Source organism: Muntiacus reevesi, chromosome 15 (assembly GCF_963930625.1).
Source record: "Muntiacus reevesi chromosome 15, mMunRee1.1, whole genome shotgun sequence".
NCBI classification, from domain to species: Eukaryota; Metazoa; Chordata; class Mammalia; order Artiodactyla; family Cervidae; genus Muntiacus; species Muntiacus reevesi.
In genome coordinates, this window is record NC_089263.1 from 28,439,789 (window position 1) to 28,461,042 (window position 21,254).

The 21,254-nt window shown below is 49.9% G+C and overlaps 1 protein-coding gene across 1 annotated transcript in view; it reads left to right on the forward strand.

Moving 5' to 3' along the window:
- The window catches only part of OTUD7A (OTU deubiquitinase 7A), a 379,982-nt gene extending 361,321 nt beyond the window's left edge, over nt 1-18,661 (forward strand). The window contains exons 12-14 of the mRNA XM_065906684.1: nt 15,725-15,839; nt 16,029-16,113; nt 17,207-18,661. Of these exons, the coding sequence (XP_065762756.1) occupies nt 15,725-15,839; nt 16,029-16,113; nt 17,207-18,661 (1,655 nt within the window). The remainder of the gene's footprint in view (nt 1-15,724; nt 15,840-16,028; nt 16,114-17,206) is intronic.
- The last annotated feature ends 2,593 nt before the right edge of the window (nt 18,662-21,254 follow it).

Sequence of the window (21,254 nt, forward strand, 5' to 3'; positions counted from 1 at the left end):
GGTAAATAGCAGGAAAGCATCAGACCAGATCCTGCATTCCCTCGGTGAATTGATGACAGGTCCTTTGTCTGAGTTAAGGTACCCTGGCTTGTCATGAAGGGAGAGGCAATCTCGGTAAGGTCTGCATTCACGTGTTGAAGTCCTATCCCCCAGGCCTCAGATTGTGACTGTATTTGGAGATGGGGTCTTCAGAGGGGTAATTAAAGAAAAATGAGGTGATTAAGGTAGACTCTCATCCACTGTGACTGTTGGTCTTATAAGAAGAGTGGATTAGGACAGAGACACACACGAAGAGGAAATCGCAAGAGGACACAAGCCAAGGAGAGAGGCCTCAGGAAGAAATGACTCTGCTGACACTCTGACCTTGGACCTCCAGGCTCCAGACTATTATTAACGAATGGCTGCTTTTTAAGCCCCTCACTCTGTCTTTCATCGTCATGGCCACCCAGGCAAACCAGTACAGACAGAATGAGAATACCTGGTTACTCAAGCCCTTGGGAATGAATGAGGAACTGCCACATTTCTCATTACTTCTGGCTCAGTTCATCATTATCACCTTCTTAACCAGCAGATGCTGCGTTCAGATCCATCAGTGGCCTGGTCAGTGTCTGTGAGCCCTCTGCCCCTTAGCAGCTCATGTGTGGGGATCCTGGTGGTGAAATTTTTTTACAAAGTAATATTCTGCAAGCTCTGTAGATCCACACCCCAGCAGATGTTTGGAACATGGCTAGTCTTATAACTCTGCTCCAGGGGAAGGGGTGATCCCACTGGCGAGGTTCAGCAGAACAAAGAGCAGGAGCACTGGATGTGTGGTCGAGGGCCTGGAGAGCCTGCCGTGGGTCCAAGGTGCTCCGAGAGCTGGGGCTGGGACTGGAGACAGACAGCTGGCCCTTGGTCAGGGGGACAGGATGAGGGTGAGCTCCAGCTCTCTCGTGTATACATGCACAGCTTGAGGCACGGGGAGGTTCGTTCAACAAGTATTCACTCTGACAGCACACTCAGGACAGTGACGGTCCTGGATGGCCCACACCTCACACGGTGAGAACTTGAGTGTGAATTCCTTCCTTCCAGGGGTCAGCAAGGCCACAGGCATGGGTCTGAGTGAGGCAGGGCCTCTCCAGGTGACCTGGGCTCCAGAGACAGCTCACAAGTGGCTATTATGAACTCTACTGTCTGGTGCTCCAAACTCAGGGACTGGTGCCGCCAGCCTGGAGGCTTCAGGAAGAAGGGCCGGGACTGGGGATAAGGGGTTTCTTTGTCATGCACCTGCTGGCCCCTTTGGTTCTCTTGCCTGCAGCTCTCCCTTGGTGCAGCAGACAAGAAAACAGAGTGCCAATCTGTGCCCACAGCTCAGCTGGGAGAGAGACTGGCAAAGTATAGTAACACCAGTTTCTGAGATAGAACCAGGCATCATCCTCGGAAGCCAAGATAAGACTCTCAGACCACAGCTAGGCCCAGGCTCAGGTCTGAGCCTCCAGGACTGTGTTCTTGGAGCCTGGGAAGGAGATGGGGGTGTGGGACTCAGAGTGTCAAGGTCTAGGACACCTGCTGCTCCCCTACTGCCGAGCACAGCCATGCCCCTGCCCAAGCAAAGAACACTTTGTGGAAGGTTCTCCCTGGACCTCCCAAAACCCTGGGATGGAGGCCAACAGGTACAGTCATCACAGGCCCAGAGAGAGCAGCTGTCTTGTTCTTGCATTTGAAGAGCAAAGTTCTGAGAGCCTCAGAATTAGATAAACATGTTCCAGGACTTGACATGGGCCTCCCTTCTTCCCACCACTCAATTCCTTCTGCTTGGCCCATTGCATCTTATCTAAGTGTGTCCAAGCTCCTAAGGGCTTAAAAATTCCATGTTGTTGGGTTCAGTCGCTAAGTCACATCTAACTCTTTGTGACCCCATAGATTGCAGCATACCAGGCTTCCCTCTCCTTTATCTCCCAGAGTTTGTTCGAACTCATGTCCATTGAGTCGATGATGCCATCCAACAATTTTATCCTCTGTCATCTCCTCCTCTTGCCCTCAATCTTTTCCAGCATCAGGGTCTTTTCCAGTGCGTAGGCTCTTCACATCAGGTGGCCAAAGTATTGGAGCTTCAGTTCCGGCATCAGTCCTTCGATGAATATTAAGAGTTGATTTCCTTTAGGACTGACTGGTTTGATCTCCTTGTGGTCCAAGGGACTTTCAGGAGTCCTCTGAGGAAGACTTCAAATTTCAAAGAATTCAAAAGCATTAGCTCTTTATGGCCCAACTCTCACATCCATACATGACAACTGGAAAAACCAAAGCTTTGACTAGATGGAAACCTCTCATCCTTCCCTGTGTTGAAAGTACCACTGCGCCCTTCCAGCTCTTTCTGCCTACCCCCCTACCCGTCACCTGCAGCTGCTGAGGTTGGTCGTCTACAGGCTAGGTTTCCCATGGGAGAGGGCAGGGCTTGCTTGCAGTGGGAAAGCTGGGGCTGGAGGGATTGAGTGGGCAAAGCTTCACCAGCACATTTTAGAACTTTGTAAATAACAGTTACATGTATGTTCTTGGTAACTTCCACAGGTGATTCATGGCCCCCTGCTTTCCCCACAGCAAGGATGTTTGTCCTTTGGCCCCAGAATACCTGGACCCTGGTCCTGCAGCTTGCAGGAAGCATCCTCTCATGCCCACGGCACAACATTCATGGCTCCCCATCCCACGTCCTCAGATGGCTCTGCAAAACTCACACCCCAAGGTCACACCAGTACTTGCAGGCACTTTTAAGTACTTGTAAGTACTTTCCAAGGGCAACATTTGACCCTCTACATGTTCTGTGCCCACTTGACAGAAGAAGACACTGAGGAAGGAGGGCCGTCCCCAAGGAATGCTCACAGCCCATAAAGGGTCAGTAGGGCAGGTTAGTAGGGTGGATGGTGAGACTTCCAAAAAGGAGACTTGACCAAAGAGGGTGGTAATCAGGGAATAGGCACCTCCAGAGACAGAGCCCAGGAAGTAGTACCGAAGCCAGAGTTTGCTTGGGATAAAACAGCAACTCACACCTGGTGACTCAGCAACGTTCAGGATGGGAGAAGATGCGGGGAGGGCTGCCTCACTCCTGAGAGATGGTAATGCCATCTGTTTCTATTCTGTTTTTAGGAAGTAAATATATAATGTAATTATTTAAATAGTTTTTCCTCCTAAATGTAAATAGCCTGGATGGAGTTCCATCCAGAGGCCACATGGGGGTCAGGGCACCCTCACAGTGAAGGGGTTCCCGCTTCAGTGACCCAGAGAGCTGCGTCGTGCAGTCTCTGAAGAGCTGGTCACAGACGGGAGGGGATGCTGAGCTGAACAAGGGGCTGGAACAGCAGTACCCGCACAGCTGTCAGGCAGCTCTGATGGCTGAGACTGACACCCATGGACAGTCACACCAGAGCTTGTAGTTTATTTACTGGAAACAGACTCAGCACACCCAAAATGTGATTTTGGGGGAAGAAATGTTTTTGCAAGAGCAGCTTGAAACATTATCTCTTGCCACTTAGAACCAACACCCCATGTTTATAAAACTGAGTCATTTGGAAATTTTGTGGAGCCAAACAGAATAACCCCACACCACAGGTCATGAACTCTGTTTTCAATCTGACTTTTATGCACAGCTCACAGTTAAATGCCAACCTATGTTTTGTGATTTCCCAAACCAGATACAATGCGACATTTCATTTCCAATCTATTTGACAACAACAAACTGTGCTTTTTCATATAGGATTGATTTATAATAAACAGCACCCATTTCCTCGTAAGTAGAAATTGGTCTTAACAGGCTATGAATATTATTAAATGTTCCATTTTAATAGATTTTATAATATAATTTTGTTAATATAGCAGTCTAAAACTATAAATTAACCTTTTTCTAATCAAACTGGCCCATCTGTGAACCTGTTTAAATACAATAGTAGAGGAACCACGTACCCCTCCCCCACCTGTTACTGGACATTATAAGAATTAGGTGAGTTCACGGTAGCAAGAAGGCTTTAGAAATTCCTAGCAACCCCTTTGCAGTCAGGCTTCTTCCTGCTCAGCCACTTCCTAGGTTTGTGGTTTGCCATTGAAAGACACGCCCAGGAAGGGTGTGGAAAGCCAGCTTGCCTCTCCACATGGTCTGCAGGCAGCCTCGCTGGACCACGTGGTCTGCAAGCCGCCTCGCTGGACCACTTGCCACATACCTCTGCTGCTCCTGCCATAGCCTTGAGTGTGGCTCCCAGAGGTGTGGGCCACCCCCACAAAGGTCCCTCACTGTTGCAGAACAGGAGGAGTCTCTGGGGGCATCCAGACTTTTCGCTCAGGCCCTGCACCCCAGGACCCAGGGACCAGACGAGGGGTGTCATCTTTAACATTATTGGTTTTTGACCCAGGAACATCTCAAACAGCCCCCACATAGCCAGGAGCAGTGGGTGGAACTTCAAGGCTGGGAGTTCTGTCCTGGGCTTGCAGGGGCATGTGAGTTCAGAGAGCTGGGTTTTGCTGATCAAATGCCCAAGAGTCCGGTTGTCCACTGACACCTGTGTCACCCCAAGGAGCATCAGCTCTGAAGGCCGAGGTTCATTTTCAAAGGGATGCCAGCTATGGTCAACGACACAGGAAGAAGTGTCCAAGGGTCCTTCACTGGGAACCTGGGGCCTAGAGATAAGCGGGAGCAGGAGACATAGACACAGACTCCTTCAGACCTCCCTAAGGTGTCTGAGCCACAGAAAGAGCGTCCTCCAGCCACCATCTCCCCAACTGCTGAGTCAGGCAAGCGCCCATCTCCATATGAAGTGCTGCCTCTCCCCTCGGGCTGCCCCAGGCCACCTGTGGACCTGCAGGCTTCTGACGGTTGGTGTCAGAGCAGGACATGGCCTTCATCAGTCCTCCTGCAGAAGAGGAGGGAGACAGAGCCCCAGGTGCCTGTCCTGCCTCCTGGTCATGGGGAAGGAACCTCTTAGTCAGCCAGCGTGGCAGCCTGTTTCTGCTCTCCAAGAAGCCCCCCTCGTCACCATTCCCCAGGGTTGCTTCTAATGCATGAGAGAACCTGTGTCCAGAAAAAAATGGACAGCTTCCTGACAACCCAAGTCCACTTAGAGAATTGTCTCTGGGGACATTTTTCTGGGGAAAGGGTCTATGGGAAAAAACGCATCCTGACCAAAGCACAGTGGGCTGCCTGGAGCGTGAGGCCATGGGCAGCTCATCAAGCAGGGGCTCGCCACGTCCCTGGCATTCACGGAAGGGAAAGAGCTGCTGTCGCTGTGCACCTTGAGGTGTCATGAAGCAAATCCTCACACAGCAAGTCTGATTTTTCCCAGAGGCACAAGGATGCAAGGATCTTACCCTGCCAGGGAACTCTGCATCACGCCCACCAGAGGCTGTTCTTGGGCATTGGTGGGCCAGAGCCAAGGCCACAGTGGGATCAGGCATGGGGGGAGGAGGAGGAGGACAAGGACCACCTTTCAGAGACTCCTGTTCTTCATTGCCAGGCTTCCCAGGAGGCACAGTGGTAAAGAATCCACTTGCCAATGCAAGGGACTCAAGAGACACGGGTTCAGTTCTTCATTGACCAGATTTCTAGATGTTGTAAAGCCACATGCCCTGTCTTTCTCATCTTTGCGTCTCCAGCACCAAGACACTGAGGAAGCAATTAATAAATGTTGAATGAATGAATAAACAATATTAGATGCTCAGTCTACTAATTTCAGATAATTTTTAAAAGGAGGGGGAGGCAAGGTGACAACAGCAGTAGAAGGAAAGATACACATTGCGGAGTAAGGCAGACCTGCTTTTCAGTCATAGCTCCAGCTTTGGCCTGGGCAAGTCACTTAGGTGCCAGAGTTCACTTCCTCGTCTATAAAATTGGAGCAAGAACACTGTAGCTGATGTAAGATCCGTAAGTAATGAATGTAGAGCTCCTGACACAGTGCCTGGTATTGACGGAGAGTTAGACACAGAGATCCATGGAACAGAATAGGGAACTCAGAAATAACCCCACACAAATATACTGAGATGATTTTTGACAGAGAAGCAAATGAATTCAATGGAGGATAGATAGTCTTTTCAAAGAAATGGTGATGAAGCGATTGGAAATCCATAAGAAATAAAAGGAAGCTAAACTCAAACCTCATTTATACAGAAATTAACTCAAAGTTGACCATATAATAAAAGTAAAAAGTACAACTATGGACCTAGAGTTAGGTAAAGAGTTCTTATACGTTGTCCTATTTGTTCTGTGTCTCTGGAGATCCATGACTAATAGAACCACTAATCTGTTCTCCATCTCTAGAATTTTGTCATTTCAAGCATGCTGCAAAATGGGAATCACACAGAATGCAGTCATTTGGGATTGGCATAATCCAAAAAAGAAGATAATAAGTTGGATCTCTACTGTGCAAAGATGGTGGGGAGAGGTGTGGGGGGACTGGAAGGAAAGAGGAAGAGAGGAAGGCAGGGAAGGAGGAAAGAAGTAAAAACAAGTTACAGACTGAGAGAAAATATTTGAAAACCACATATCAACAAAGGATTTGTATCTAAAATACACGAAGAACTCTCAAAAGTCAATAGCAAAAAGAAAACCCTCCAAACCATCCAAACAAAAAATGGGAAAAGATACAGACATTCTATCAAAGAGGGGATTCAGAAGACAAATAAGCCCATGAAAAGTTGGTCAACGTTAGAATCACAAGATACCACTACACATCTCTCAGAATGACTAAAATCTTAAAAACTGACACCACCAAATACGGGGGAGAATGCAGAATAATTGCTCCTGCACTGCTGGTGGGAAGGTAAAAATGGTTCGGTCACTCTGGAAAACAGTTTGGTGGCTTCTTATAAAACTAAACATCACTTCTCATGCTGCTGCTGCATCACTTTAAGCTGTGCCTAACTCTGTGTGACCCTATGGATGGCAGCCCACCAGGCTCCTCTGTCCTTGGGATTCTCCAGGCAAGAGTACTAGAATGGGTTGCCACACCCTCCTCCAGGGGATCTTCCCGACCCAGGGATGTAACCCGGGTCTCCTGCACTGCAGGCAGATTCTTCACCACTGAGCCATCAGGGAAGCCCTCACTTTCCATATGACCCAGCATATGTAGTCCTGAGCGTTTATCCTAGAAAAATGAAGTTATGTTCACCCAAAAGCCTGTACACAAAACTGCTTTATTTGTAATAGCTGAAAACTGGAAACAACCCGAATATCTTTCCTGGGTTCATGGTTCAACATACTGTCTATATCACAGAATCCTACTCAACAATAAAAATGAATGACTGTGATTCATATAATTACCTGAGTGGACCTCAAGGGAATTATGCTGAAGGGAAAAAAAAAAACCAATCCCAAAACCAGCATTCTGTATGATTCTAGTTCTATAGCAGTCTTTAAATGACAAAATTATAGAGATGGAAAACATATTAATGGTTCTGTTAGTCAGGGCTTTCCAGAGAAACAGAACCTATGGGATACATATAGATACATATATAAGAGGAGATTTATTATAGAAATTAGTTCACATAATTATGGTGCCCAAGAAGTTGTACTGTCTGCCAACTGCAAGCTGTAGAACCAGGAAAGCCAGCGGTGTAATTCAGTCTGCGTCCAAATACCCAAGAACCAGGAGCACTGATGTCTGAGGGCAGGAGAATATCAATGTCCTGCTCAAACAAAGAGAGCCAGTTCCTCTTTCCTTGGCTATTTTGTGCTATTTGAGCCCTCCGTGGAATGTATGATGCCAGCCCATGTAGGTGAGGACAGTTTTCTGTATCCAGTCTACCAATTTAAATGTTAATCTTTTCCAGGACTGCCTCCCAGACACACCCAAATGGTATATTTACCAGCTTTCTGGCCATCTCTTGGTCCAGGCAAGTTGATACATAACATTAACCATCATAGTGGTGGACAGGAATTAAGGACCAACAGGGTTATTTAGAAGCATGCTGTTTAAATTCCAAAAGATGTATGTTCAAGATTCTCCAAATGTCTTTCTTGGTTATGGGTTTTTATTTAGTTTTGGTCTGAGAACAAACTTTTTATGATTTCTCTTCTTTTAAACCTGTGAAGGCTGGCTAAGAATATGTTCTATTTTGGTGAATATTCCATGGGATCTTGAAAAGAATGCTTGTTCTGCTGTTGTTGAGTTCCATAAATGTCCATTAATTCAAGTTCTCTGGTAATGTAATTCAGTCTTCTATATCTTTGCTGATTTTGTCTGCTTGTTATGTTGATTCCTAAAAATGGCAGTCTCCAACCATAATTAGCGTGTCTTTCTCCTTTCATTTTTGTTAGTATTTGCTTCATGTACTCTGACACCTATGCACACGTGTAGGATTGTGATAGCTTCATGGAGAATTGACCACTGTATCACTATGTAATGTTCCTCTATATAAACAGGACTTGCACTGGAGTCACTCCAGTTTTCTTTTTAGTATCTTTTTTTTTTTTTCACATTCAAAAAGCACGCAAAGGATTTATTTGCTAGTCAAAGCTGTTCACAGAATCAAACAGGGACTATAAATTAAGTTTTTCCAAGGAGCTTCGCCTTAGTGAAATTAGTTGACTCTGCAGGCAGAAACAGGTTAATAGAGGACATTTACACCTTGGGAAAATATATCACTGATGAGGCGTCCCTATATTTAATTATTTTAATGAGCATGTGACCCTGTTAAGAAATAACCACAGAATTCTTCAAAACTTGCACACACCCACGCGTGTGTGCCCAGGTGCTAAGCTGTGTCCGACTCTTTTGCGACCCCATGGACTGTGGCCCACCACACTCCTCTGTCCGTGGGATTCTCCAGGCAAGAATACTGGGGTGGGTTGCCATTTCCTTCTCCTTCTTTTTAGTATCATTTAACCTATGTATGTCTTTAGATTTAAAATGGATTTCTGGCAGTCAATATATACTTGAGTTTTGCTTTTTATCAATCTGACAATGTCATCTATTAATCAGTATGTTTTGACCACTCACATTTTATGCTAGCACTCTTCTGCTTATTCCATCTATCTTTATTCCTTTTTGTCTTTTACTGTCTTCTTTATTTTTTATTTAATTTTATTGGAATATAGTCAGTTTACAATCTTGTATTAGTTTCAGGAGTATAGCAAAGTGAATGAGAAAAAATATATATATACTCTTTTTAAGATATTTTTTCCATATAGGCCATTTACAGATTTTTGAGTAGAGTTCCCTGTGCTATACAGTAGGTCCTTATTAGTTATCTATTCTATATATGGTAATGTTTATATCAATCCCAATCTCCCAATTTATCACCCCCAATCCACTGGTAACCATAAATTTGTTTTCTACAACTGTAACTCTATTTTTTAAATAAGTTCATTTGTACCCTTTTTAATATTCCATATATAATTGATATCATATGATATTTGTCTTTCTCTGACTTCACTCAGTATGACAATCTCTGGGTCCATCCATATTGCTATATATATTCTTTCTATGGCTGAGTAATATTCCATTATATATATGTACCATATCTTTATCCATTCATCTGTTAGGGGACATTTAGATTGCTTCTATGTCTTAGCTATTCTAAATAATGATGCTATGAGCATTGAGATACATGTATCTTTTCAAGTTATGGTTTTCTCCAGATATATGCCTAGGAGTGGGATTGCTGGATCATATGGCAGTTCTGTTTTTAGTTTTTTAAGGATCATTTGCTACTCTGGATTAGCAAGGTGTTTTCGTCCAACACTTTAAAGATGTCACTCCATTATCTTCTTACTTGTTTAATCATGAGCAGTCTGCTGTGACCCTTAGATTTGCTTCTGTGTATGTAATGTGTCTTTGTCCTTTGGTTGCCTCCGATAGTTTCTCTTTGTCTTCCGTTTTCAGCAGTTGGGATGTATTATGTATATCCAGGTTTGTTGCTGTTTTTTTGCCTGCTTGCTTTTTTCTTAACCTCTTGGATCTATGATAGAGTTTGTCATTTGTTTTGGAAATATTTAGATAAGTAATGTCAGCCATTATTTATTTAAATATCTCCTCTGTTTTGTTCTGTCTCTCTCTTCCTTCTGGGATTACACCTGCACAGATTTGGGGCTATTTGATATTGCCCCACCAATCTTGGATGTGCTGTTCTGCAAACCCCCCACTCTTTTTTTCTTTCTGTTTCAATCTAGTTAACATCTATTGACCTGTCTTACTGTTCACAGACTCTTTCCTCAGGTATGCAAAGTCTACTAATCAGCCTCTCAAAGTCATTCTTTATAATTGTTTTTTTTTTTTTTTCTAGCATTTCAGTTTGACTCTTACATTTTTTTTTCTTTCTGCTGTAATTAACCATCAAATTCTGCAAGGTATCTCCTTTTTCTATTTAGAGTCTTCAACTCATTAATCGGTTATTTTAAATCATGTCTTATAGTTTCAACATCTGTGTCCTGTCTATCTTGTCCTTCACCTGTCTTCACCTGTCAATGTACTGGTTTTTTGCCCATCTTTCCTTATGCCAAAAATATTTTGTTGAAAACCAGCCATCTTGAGTACAGCAGTAAAGACTAAGGTACATCATTTTGATTCCTTTTGTTTTGCCGCATAGAATTTGGATCAGTCTATATCCAAATCCTGGTTACCCAGCCTTCCGATTCTTCTAGTTATATCTTGTGTCTGTAGTGGGGCTGGTATTTCTCACTGTCTGCCGCATGCAGCATAAAGCTGAGCCTCACTGTGGCATGGATCTCTATCCGTATCCTTGCCCCTTTTCTAACAGTAGATTGCTACTCCTCACAGCTTCTTAGCCTGGGTATGCGAGGGAGAGCCGAGCGGGTACTGTTTCTTTGTTCAGATTAAGCCTCTATCTCAGGCATGCACTGTGTCCCTGGATCTGGGGGGAGGGAGTAACATTCCCCCCCCCCCCCCCCCGCCCGCTGTAGTTCTGGGCTCAACACATATTCCTGCCCCTCCCCCAGAGAAAAAGAGACTTATTCCCTATTTCCTGCTCCCTCCCCATTCTTTACTAGAGAAAGGCCCTAAGACCAGTGGTGTCTGCTGCCCTACTCTCTGCAGTTTCTTCTTTAGTACAAAAGTCTTTGAAGGACACTTGGTTAGAATACTGGCCAGTCTTTTTCTGAGTTCCAGCTCAGTCCCACAGAGAGAGGGCTGTGTGTGCTTGAGGATTTCCCTTGTCTATGGCCCCCAGGGTCCTGTATTCTTTCCACCAGTCTACATCCTTCCTTTAACAACTTGTTAACAATTTTAGCTGAAATCTTAGTGGGGTCCAGCTGAAAGAAAAAAAAGTGAAAGTGAGGTCACTCAGTCATGTCCAACTCTTTCCGACCCCATGGACTGTAGCCTATCAGGCTCCTCTGTCCACGGCATTTTCCAGGCAACAGTACTAGAGTAGGTTGCCATTTCCTTCTCCAGGGGATCTTCCAGACCCAAGGATCGAACCTGGCTCTCCCGCAATGCAGACGCTTTCCTGTCTGAGCCACCAGGGAAGCTGGGGTCTAGCTTAGTCTGCCCCAGTTAAGCTCATGTCCACACCTTCTCACCCGCTCTAATGTTCTTGCTTGGAGAATCCCAGGGACGGGAGAGCCTGGCTGGCTGTGGTCTATGGGGTCTCACAGAGTTGGACACTGAAGTTACTTAGTAGCAGCAGCAGCCATACCTCCTCAAAGACACCTGTCTTTGCTTTGATCTGGGACTAGCCAGTTGCCTGTGACTTCAGCTCTTAGACAGCTTAAAGGAAAGTTGTGAATCTCCACTTTGTCTAGCTTGTTGTTGTTATACAAGTGGGACATCCCTTCTTACATCCCTCAAAGAAACCAGAGGTCTCCATTCTTTTTTGCAAAAATAAGTACTGAAAATTGGTTGCTGTTTTGGTTACCAACTTTGTCCAGGCTATTTTGAGATGATGCCTATATGTTTCCAGGTTACCAGGGAATTCTCCATGTAAGAACACTGGAGTACGTAGCTGTTCCCTTCTCCAGGGGATCTTCCTGACCTGGGGATCCAACCCAGGTCTCCTGCACTGCAGGCAGATTCTTTACCCTCTGAGCCACCAGAGAAGCCCCCAAAGTGTTAGTCACTCAATTGTGTCTGACTCTTTGTAACTCCATGAACTATAGCTCACCAGGCTCCTCTGTCCATGGAATTCTCCAGGCAAAAGTACTGGAGTAGGTAGCCATTCCCTTCTGCAGGGGTTAAAAGATAGGAGCATGCCTTTTCAAAGGGCCTTGGGGAGGGAGGGAGTTCACAGGCTTCTTTTGAAAAGCATTTGCTGTTCCTGACATTTGCCACCAGAGGGCAAGTCACCACATCAGTCTCCTTCTCACTGGGTGAGGTCAGGCTTCCCAGGCTTCCAGCAGGGAAAAGTTAGGTGTGTAAAGTGAGAGGCAGAGGCATCTAAGTACCTGAGGCTCACAGAGGGCCTGTTTTCGAGACCTCCCTCTGGGCTGTACAGGTGGGGCTCCTAGGCCCTGCAACCCTGACCCGAGGGCCACAGCTGTGCCCTCTGCACAGAAGATGCCTTCTGACGTCCAGGCTGAGAAGCTGCCAGGAGCCTGCTGGGTGGTCAGGCTCTAGCACCTACAGGTGATTCCAACCTTCTGCTTTGTGTGTTTGGGGGGAGGCAGATGGTCAGGGTGGGGAGCCTCAGAAGTCCATCCCAGCCCAGCTACTGAGGAGAGGAATTCCCACAGAGGAGGCTGCAGAGCTATACTACTTTCGTCGGTTTATCTGACAAATAAGCCAAAGTCATAGTGGTTTCAAGTGATAAGTTTGCTTCTCCTGCAAATAAAGCCTAAAACAGATGTTCCTGATGATCAGGCAGGTCCCCTCCAAGTGGGGAATCAGGAACCCACTCCTGATGCAGGGCCTCCATCATCAGAAGGCTCGATGGTGGGAAGGGTGTGGGAGAAGGCCCACCCACCCCTTACCACACTGCCCAGGGCTTCACACAGTGCTTCTGCTCATGCCCCACAGATGCAAGCAAGCCGTGTTCTTTCCTAATGCTAGGTTAGGGGCTGGGAAATAGAGCCGGGCCTAGGCAGGTGCCCCCAAGGCACCTCTCCCCTGGGAAGGTGGACAGCCAGACCCCAAATTGTCCACATTGTACCTACAGAAATTACTTCTAACAGATTATTATTCTAGAACAATGTTGCCAGATTTGCTTGATTTTAGACCCATGGAGAATGCTTATTTAAAATAGAATCCTTGGGTCTGTTTCCTGGACACTCTGGTTTGGCCATCTGCATGGGGGCGTGAAGTGGGTGCCTTTACCAAGCTCTCCCTCCAGGAAGCCATCCTGCCCTGTCTACAGAGGGAGCCTCTGACCCCAGACCCCACCCGTGGGTGGGAAGCCAGGCCAACCTTCTCTCTGTCGTCGTGGTGACTCTGAGGACTGTGGGACCAGCTCCTGGGTGTGACTCAAGGGAGGTGGGTCCTGACCCAGCCCTGCAGGCCCCGCCCCCGCCCCGCCCCCACGATTGTGACCTCCCCACAGCTCAGCCCTGGGAGGGGCGGTTGTGAGTCACAGCCACACCAGACAAGACTAAACAGTCTGTGGCCAAGGTAGACCAAGCTGCCCCTGACCTCCCAAACCAGAGCACAGAGCCGCCCAGCCCCATCCAGGTGAAAGGGAAAATCTGGAGCAAACCTGCGTTTCCCTGAAACGGGGACTGGGGGTGGGGTGGAAGAAGACTATGTGTGTGTCTTTAGCAACACTAGAGGGCACCACCGAGTCAGTATTTCCTGTTCTTACTAGAAAATCAACTATTAACGGTTATTCAATCTTAGATTTTATGTATTTGTTATGTATTGATTTGCCTTTCTGTTTTTGCCATGACACCTTTGTCAAGAATCTTGGGGAAATGACACCAGATTTGTGGCCCGCATCTGGGGGGCAGGGGGAGGGACTGCGCGGAGGAGTAAGGAGACAGCAGAGTAAACCCCATGCAGGAGCAGGGCCCCTGCGCCCTAGAGTGGTGACTGGGGGCTCAGTGTCCTGAAAGATGGGGCTCTTTGTGCCAAAGGAAAGCAGTATTTGGGAGGCCCCGTGTGCTCAATCAGGGTCAGGCAACATCTGGCCACCAGCACAGGAGTGGGGCAGAGGCACTCCAAGGCCAGAGCCAGCAAGGATAAGCCTGAATCAGGGAGGGCCCCGCCCAGCTGTCAGCTTCTAACCCACTTCCCCATCTAGAAGGTGGTCCAGCCTCACCTGCCTCCTAAGCCGGTGGGACAGCGGAGGTGAGACCTCCCTGTGGAGGCCCCAAGGCCCCAGCAGGTCTGAGTGTCACACCTGAAGCTGCACTGGTCCCTGCACCCACATATAGAACCCCCAGCGTTTGGGCAGGCCGGCTCCCCAGGTCCTGCCTCCACCCCAACCCTTCTGAAATAGGCCCCGGTCCCTGGCGGCTGAGGCATGTTTTGATGAATCAGTCCCTCTGTGCAGTGAGGGGCCTGTCTCTCCTCACTGCCTTGTTCAGTCGCTCAATTTTGTCCGACTCTTTGTGACCCCATGAACTGCAGCATGCCAGGCTTCCCTGTCCTTCACTATCTCCCAGAGTTTGTTCAAACTCATGAGTCGATCATGCCATCCAACCATCACATCCTCTGTCACCCCCTTCTCCTCCTGCCTTCAATATTTCTCAGCATCAGGGTCTTTTCCAGTGAATTGGCTCTTTGCATCAGGTGGCCAAAGTATTGAAGCTTCAGCTTCAGCATCAGTTCTTCCAATGAATATTCGGGGTTGATTTTCTTTAGGATTGACTGGTTTGATTTCCTTGCTGTCCAAGAGACTCTCAAGAGTCTTCTCCAGCACCACAGTTCAAAAGCATCAATTCTTCAGCGTCAGCCTTCCTTATGGCCCAACTCTCAGATCCGTACATCTACTGGAAAAACCATAGCTTTGACTATACAGACCTTTGTCAGCAAAATGATATATCTGCTTTTTAATACTCTGTCTAGGTTCGTCATAGCTTTCCTTCCAAGGAGCAAGAGTCTTTTAATTTCATGACTGCAGTCACCGTCTGCAGTGAAGATTTTTGGAGCCAAGAAAATAAAGTCTCTCACTGTTTGTTTCCATGTCACTGCCTTGTCCACCTACACATTCCCTCCTCAGAAGGTTCGGTGGTGTGGTCTGCTCCAGAACAGTTTGCCAAAGCTCCCTCAGGCTGCTGTTCACCCTAAGGGCGCTATTACCACATGACAACAGAAGCTGTGTGTCACCTGTTCATCCAGCCCTCAGTATAGGATGTGAGCTCCCTGTGGCCAAGGTCACTGTTTCTGTGGGTCCCACACAGATAGACCTGCTCAACGAACTCATGAATGAGCAGTGGCAGGCAGCCCTCACTCCCCTTCTCAGGGAGGAGCTGAGTGGGCCTGGACTCAAGCCCTCTCCTAACTGACCTTGCTCAGAGCACTGTCTGGCCTGGGTCCCATCCCGTCTGTAGAAAGGGCAAAAGCAGTAATAGCTTCTTTTTGTCTGCTGCTCCAGGAGGGCCCCTCCCTTTTGATCCGTGCCGAGGCCAAATCATGTCTCCAAACTGCTCTTTGGCATCCACAATAAAGAAATTTTTTAAACTGTTAGTGGTGGTTTTGAAACCTCCGGCCTTAAGGTTCCTGCCGGCGTAGAGGTCCTGTGTATACCTCCATTTGGTTTCCTTAATCGCGGAAACACCTGGACTCAGTGGACTTCTGTCCTCCCTAGGGGTCACGGGGGCTTCGGGCCTCCCCTCCCACCCTGGGCCACCTGGCACAGGTCTCTCTCTTTTGTGTTCCAGCCGTGATCCCCCTGACGGATTCGGAGCACAAGTTGCTGCCTCTGCACTTTGCGGTGGACCCAGGGAAGGACTGGGAGTGGGGAAAAGACGACAATGATAATGCCCGGCTGGCCCAGTAAGACCCTACTCTGTGCCCCTCCCTCCCCACAAGTGCCATTCGAGGCGGGATGTTTCTGGGTTTCCCGGGGAGGGGTTGGGCAGGTTCCCCTGCTCCTAGTGGTTGGCTGGCCGGCTGGCCTGCCGGCAGGAGGGGTGCATGCGGACGGACTGGGGCGCATCTCACTTGGTGTTCCTCTCTCGCTAGCCTGATCCTGTCGCTAGAAGCCAAGTTAAACCTTCTGCACAGCTACATGAATGTGACGTGGATCCGGATCCCCTCGGAGACCAGGGTGAGCTTGGCGCGCGCCAGGACAGACCAGCAGGCACCCTCGGCTGGGGCAGGCAGGCAGAGTGCATCCTCCCCCACGCGGGGCCCCCTAACGCTGGGTTCCATCCAGCCTATGGTGCGCGCAGCTCCAGCTCCAGCTGAAACACGTGCCTGCGCACCCGTGTGATCGCGGGTCTGGGCATAGACGCACGCACCGGCTAGGGGAGTTTTTGTTCCCTTATTTTCTTCAGAAGCAGAGGCATAAACACACCCTCAAAATAAACCGTAGGCAAGTCACAACACAAAACTCTGCCGAGATGGGACCATGATGTGCTGCCATGGAGCAGGATTAATTCTAAACCTGTGTGTGGGTCCTTGAAAAGGCAGGGAACCAGGTCGGGATTCCTCGGCACTTCCTCTTGTTCTTCTCTCCCCTCCGGGAGGGGGCGCTGTGAGAAAGGGGGCTTGTGCCCCACTTGCCCCTCCTCCCTCGGGTAAGTCCATGCTGGCCCTGCCTCCAGATGTTAAGAAGGCTTCGCTTTAAGTATCTGGCTGATGTTTCTGTGGCCTCACTTTCCTGTAGTGAAATCTCAGGAAAGGGGATTTTTTTAAAAAACTTACAAATAATTGGTCCTCCCCAGACATGTTTAATTAGCCATACAGTGGGGCCCTTAACTAATAGTTTTTAAGTTTCATAAAGAAGGCAAGGAGGGCAGGGCCCAGCACACAGCCAGTAAGCACCCAGGACAAGTGGGCACCGCTCAAAGTGTTTTTGTACTTCAGCCTTTACTGGTATCTAATCTTCACAGGGCTCCTTGATGCAGGCCCTGATTCCCTGTATGGCACAAGTGACAGTCAGCGGCAGTCTGGTTCCAGAGTCCAGCTGCCTGGACTACATCATGACGTGGCTGTGGGTGTTCTTTTCTAGCGCCCACGAGGGCTGTGAAGGCAGCAGCTCCAGATCGAGGATCAAGAGACTCAGGCTGGGACCCAGCTCGGGCTTGGGTCAGTCAGGCTGGAGGCAACACCAAGGGGGCGGGGTCTGCCTCCCGCGGCAGCAAGAGGAAGGCTGATCTCTAACCTCCTCTCTTTCCTGCCCTCCCTCTCCCCTGCAGGCCCCTCTGGCGCAGCCGGAGTCCCCGACGGCCTCCGCGGGGGAAGACGTGCAGTCCCTGGCCGACTCGCTGGACTCGGACCGAGACTCCGTGTGCAGCAATTCCAACAGCAATAACGGCAAGAACGGCAAGGAGAAGGAGAAGGAGAAGCAGCGCAAAGACAAGGACAAGACCCGCGCGGACTCTGTGGCCAACAAGCTGGGCAGCTTCAGCAAGACACTGGGCATCAAGCTGAAGAAGAACATGGGCGGCCTGGGCGGCCTGGTGCACGGCAAGATGAGCCGCGCCAACTCCGCCAACGGCAAGCACGGCGACGCGCCCGAGCGCGGCAAGGAGAAGAAGGCCAAGGCGCGCAAGGGCAGCAAGGAGGAGTCGGGCGCCTCGGCCAGTACGTCGCCCTCGGAGAAGACCACGCCGTCGCCCACGGACAAAGCGGCGGGCGCGTCACCGGCCGACAAGGGCGGCGGGCCCCGCGGCGACGCCTGGAAGTACAGCACAGACGTGAAGCTGAGCCTCAACATCCTGCGCGCCGCCATGCAGGGCGAGCGCAAGTTCATCTTCGCCGGCCTGCTGCTCACCAGCCACCGGCACCAGTTCCACGAAGAGATGATCGGTTACTACCTGACCAGCGCGCAGGAGCGCTTCAGCGCTGAGCAGGAGCAGCGGCGCCGCGACGCCGCCGCCGCCGCTGCTGCCGCCGCCGCCGCAGCCTCCACAGCCAAGCGGCCGCAGCGCAGGCCGGAGGCCGAGGGCGCGCCCGGCCCCGAGCGCGCCTCGCCAGGCCCGCCGGCCGGGCAGCCCACGCAGCTGGTGCTCAAGCTCAAGGAGCGCCCAAGTCCCGGGCCCGGAACCGGCTCCCGGGCGGCACGGGCGGCGGCAGGCGGTTCGGCTTCCCCAGTCCCCGGGGGCAGCGCGCGGCGCGCGGGCGCCAGCGGACCGGTCCCCGGCCGCAGCCCCCCGGCGCCGGGGCGCCAGAGCGTCATTCACGTGCAGGCGGCGGGCGCGCGGGACGAGCCGTGTGTCCCAGCTGTGGGCGCACTGCGGCCGTGCGCCACGTACCCGCAACAGAACCGCTCGCTGTCATCACAGAGCTACAGTCCGGCGCGCGCCGCCGCCTTGCGCACAGTCAACACGGTAGAGTCGCTGGCGCGCGCCGTCCCAGGAGCCCTGCCAGGGGCGGCGGGCGCGGCCGAGCCCAAGTCGCAGACCTACACCAACGGCTTCGGCGCGGCGCGCGACGGCCTGGAGTTCGCCGACGCCGACGCGCCGGCCGCGCGCTCGAACGGTGAGGGCGGCCAGGGCGGCCGGGGCGGCCCGGGGGCGGGCCCCGCGCAGAGGCGCTGCCAGCGCGAGAACTGCGCGTTCTACGGGCGCGCCGAGACCGAGCACTACTGCTCCTACTGCTACCGCGAGGAGCTGCGGCGGCGGCGCGAGGCGCGCGCGGTCCGGCCCTGAGCGCACGGCCCGGCCCTGCCGCCGGGCTGTCCTCTCCAAGTTGTCGGTGTCTCCTCTGCGCCCTGGTCCACCGGGAGGCCGGCGATCCTCTGTCCGTGCTGTGTACGTGTTTGGTCAAACGTTCCTAATGGTGCCTGAACCTACACTGACGCCACTCAGGTAGTAGACGGATAGGAAACAAGTCATACTGTTGGAAGTGGGTGTGCTAGCTAGCATCTGCCTCGTACCTGTGGAAACTCAATAGCCATTGCAAGGGTATTTTTGTTCCTCGATAAGAGAAATAAAGAAATTTGCAGCCCTTTGTTTTTAGAAGGGAGTGTTTTACATGCCTTTTTTTTTTTTTTTTTGGCTTTTTTTTTTTTTTTTTCCCCCTAACCCGGCGACTGACCTCTTCCATGTAGCGGTCACCTGCGTGCAATCATTGCCACCCAGGGTTTCGAGGCGAACGCGCGGCCCTGGGACCGCGGTGGCGGCTCTGCCTCGGGCTTCCACCTGTACCCTTCCAGGGCCCCTGGAGGACAGGGCGCTTGGCCGCCCGCTGGCGCCCTGGTGGTCTCTCTGGCCCCTTAGGAATCCGCGGCTCCATCTCATAAGCAAAACCTCCTCCCACAGCCCCCGGCTCGAGCGACACTCACACTGCCATCAAAGCCACGGGCGTCTGTAGGCTGGGCACGGGACAAGCTACCTCGCGGGGCGCGGTGATGTGTAGCGGTCGCTCCCGGTGCGGGGCAGCTCAGGCGACAGGAGCTTTCCAAAGACACCGTGAGGCCCGAGGGCAAGGTTCGGAACTCACGATTTGGAGTTGCCCATATATGAGCAAAGATGACAGCCTGTTCACATTTCTCCTTCGAAGACCCTTCCCCAGTGAACTGTCGCCGGAGGGGCCCCTCGGAAGCGGCCTTCTGTGCCCCAGGAGAGAGGCGAGGACTTGGCCTTGCGGTCACTGTGTAACCCCCAACTAGGCCGCCCTGAAACGCAGCCCGCCCCTCTTTCCAGAGGGGAGCGATGAGGGCCGCCGGAGAGGAAGCCCACTCCCACCTCCACCCGCATCTGTCTGGGGTCAGCCAGGGGAGGCGCGCCCGCTCCCGTCCGGATCCCCTCCGCACGGTGGCTCCAGAACACGTTAGGGGCAGCCCCATCCCTAAACGATCCCTATATTGGTGCCTCCTTACATTTCTTGAGGAAAAAAAAAAATGTGTCCTTAGCTACCCTGTTCTGAGCAGCAATATGCAGCGTCTTCCTTCCAAGATTACCTCTGGAGAGTACCGTTCTTGGCCAAGGACACCGAGGCGTTAAACCTGCCTCTCTAAGGAAATATCTTGTTTCCAAGAAATACAGAAATGATGGGTAAAATCCTCACTAGCAAAAGAATCCTTTAAAACCTGTGAGAGCCTTAGAATAGCCTCTAATAATCCCAAAAAAGAGAGAAAGCGCCAGCTTCGCTGGGGGTGTATCTAAAGAAAACACAGGAGGCAGATCATCTCTTCATTGGAGCCAGCTTCTACTTCTCCAGAAAGGATGCTTTTCCCCAACATAAAGAGCAGCAAAAAAAAAAAAAAAAAAAAAGATTTTTTTAACTTGTTTGAATTATTATAATAAACTAATTTGAATATCTCCTGTGAGTAATTCATTTTTGTTTTTAATTATCCACCGCAGGTGAAGTTTTCAGTCATTTATTCAACTTTTACATAAGTGGTTCCTTAAAATTATTTATTAAATAGGACCTTAAATTTTTTGGAAGTTTTACTGTTCATGCTAAACAATACTTTCAATGTGTGGTAATCACTAACATTCATGTCCCTCATATTACTGGGGTTTCTTTTGTTGAAAGAAAAAAAGCAGTTTTTAAAAAAAAAATCTCTCATCAAGAGGGTTTGTGGCAGCTTTTTGAACTGATTCTTCACATCACGCTGACCAACTGCTTTGCCATCCAAAGCTGTGAGGTCACAGGAAATAAATACTGCTTCACGTGTAGGCGCCGGTTTCTGCCCTGAATCTCACAGAAGGTGGAACAGCCAGCTTGGAAAGTTCTTCCCTGTGCATTCATAAACCAAACACATATGCACAAGTCAAGGCAGAAAGTAATCTCGTGTTTGTTTTTTAACTTTTTAACATGAAAACAGCCAACCAGAAATTTCCAAAACTGGCTATGCAAATATTTTATCTTTCTCATGCTCTCCTCCAGGTTAAAAAAAAGAGAGAGAGAGAGAGAGAAAGAAAAAAGGCAAACCGAGATTTAAAACAGTCTATTTGTAGTATAAGAGGAAGAACCAGGCAGTGTAATTTGTACGTATTATCAAAAACCAGTGATCTGTTGTAGCTCCTCGAATTTCAGTCACCTCTACCCTACCCCCATCTGACATTTGTGCCATAAATAAGCCTGAGATCCAACCCCAACCCTCGCCCCCAGGCTCCTCCTCTCCCCCCAGAGTAGACGACCCCCCGCCCCCGGGTCCCTCCATGTGGTCACTAGCCACTCCATGTGCGGAGCACCTGTGGGTGTCGCTCCCTGGTGGAGGACAGGGTGCCCTTGGTCAGCATTGTTTACAAACAGCCGTTTCCTCTTATGAGAGATCTGGATCTATCCTTCCTC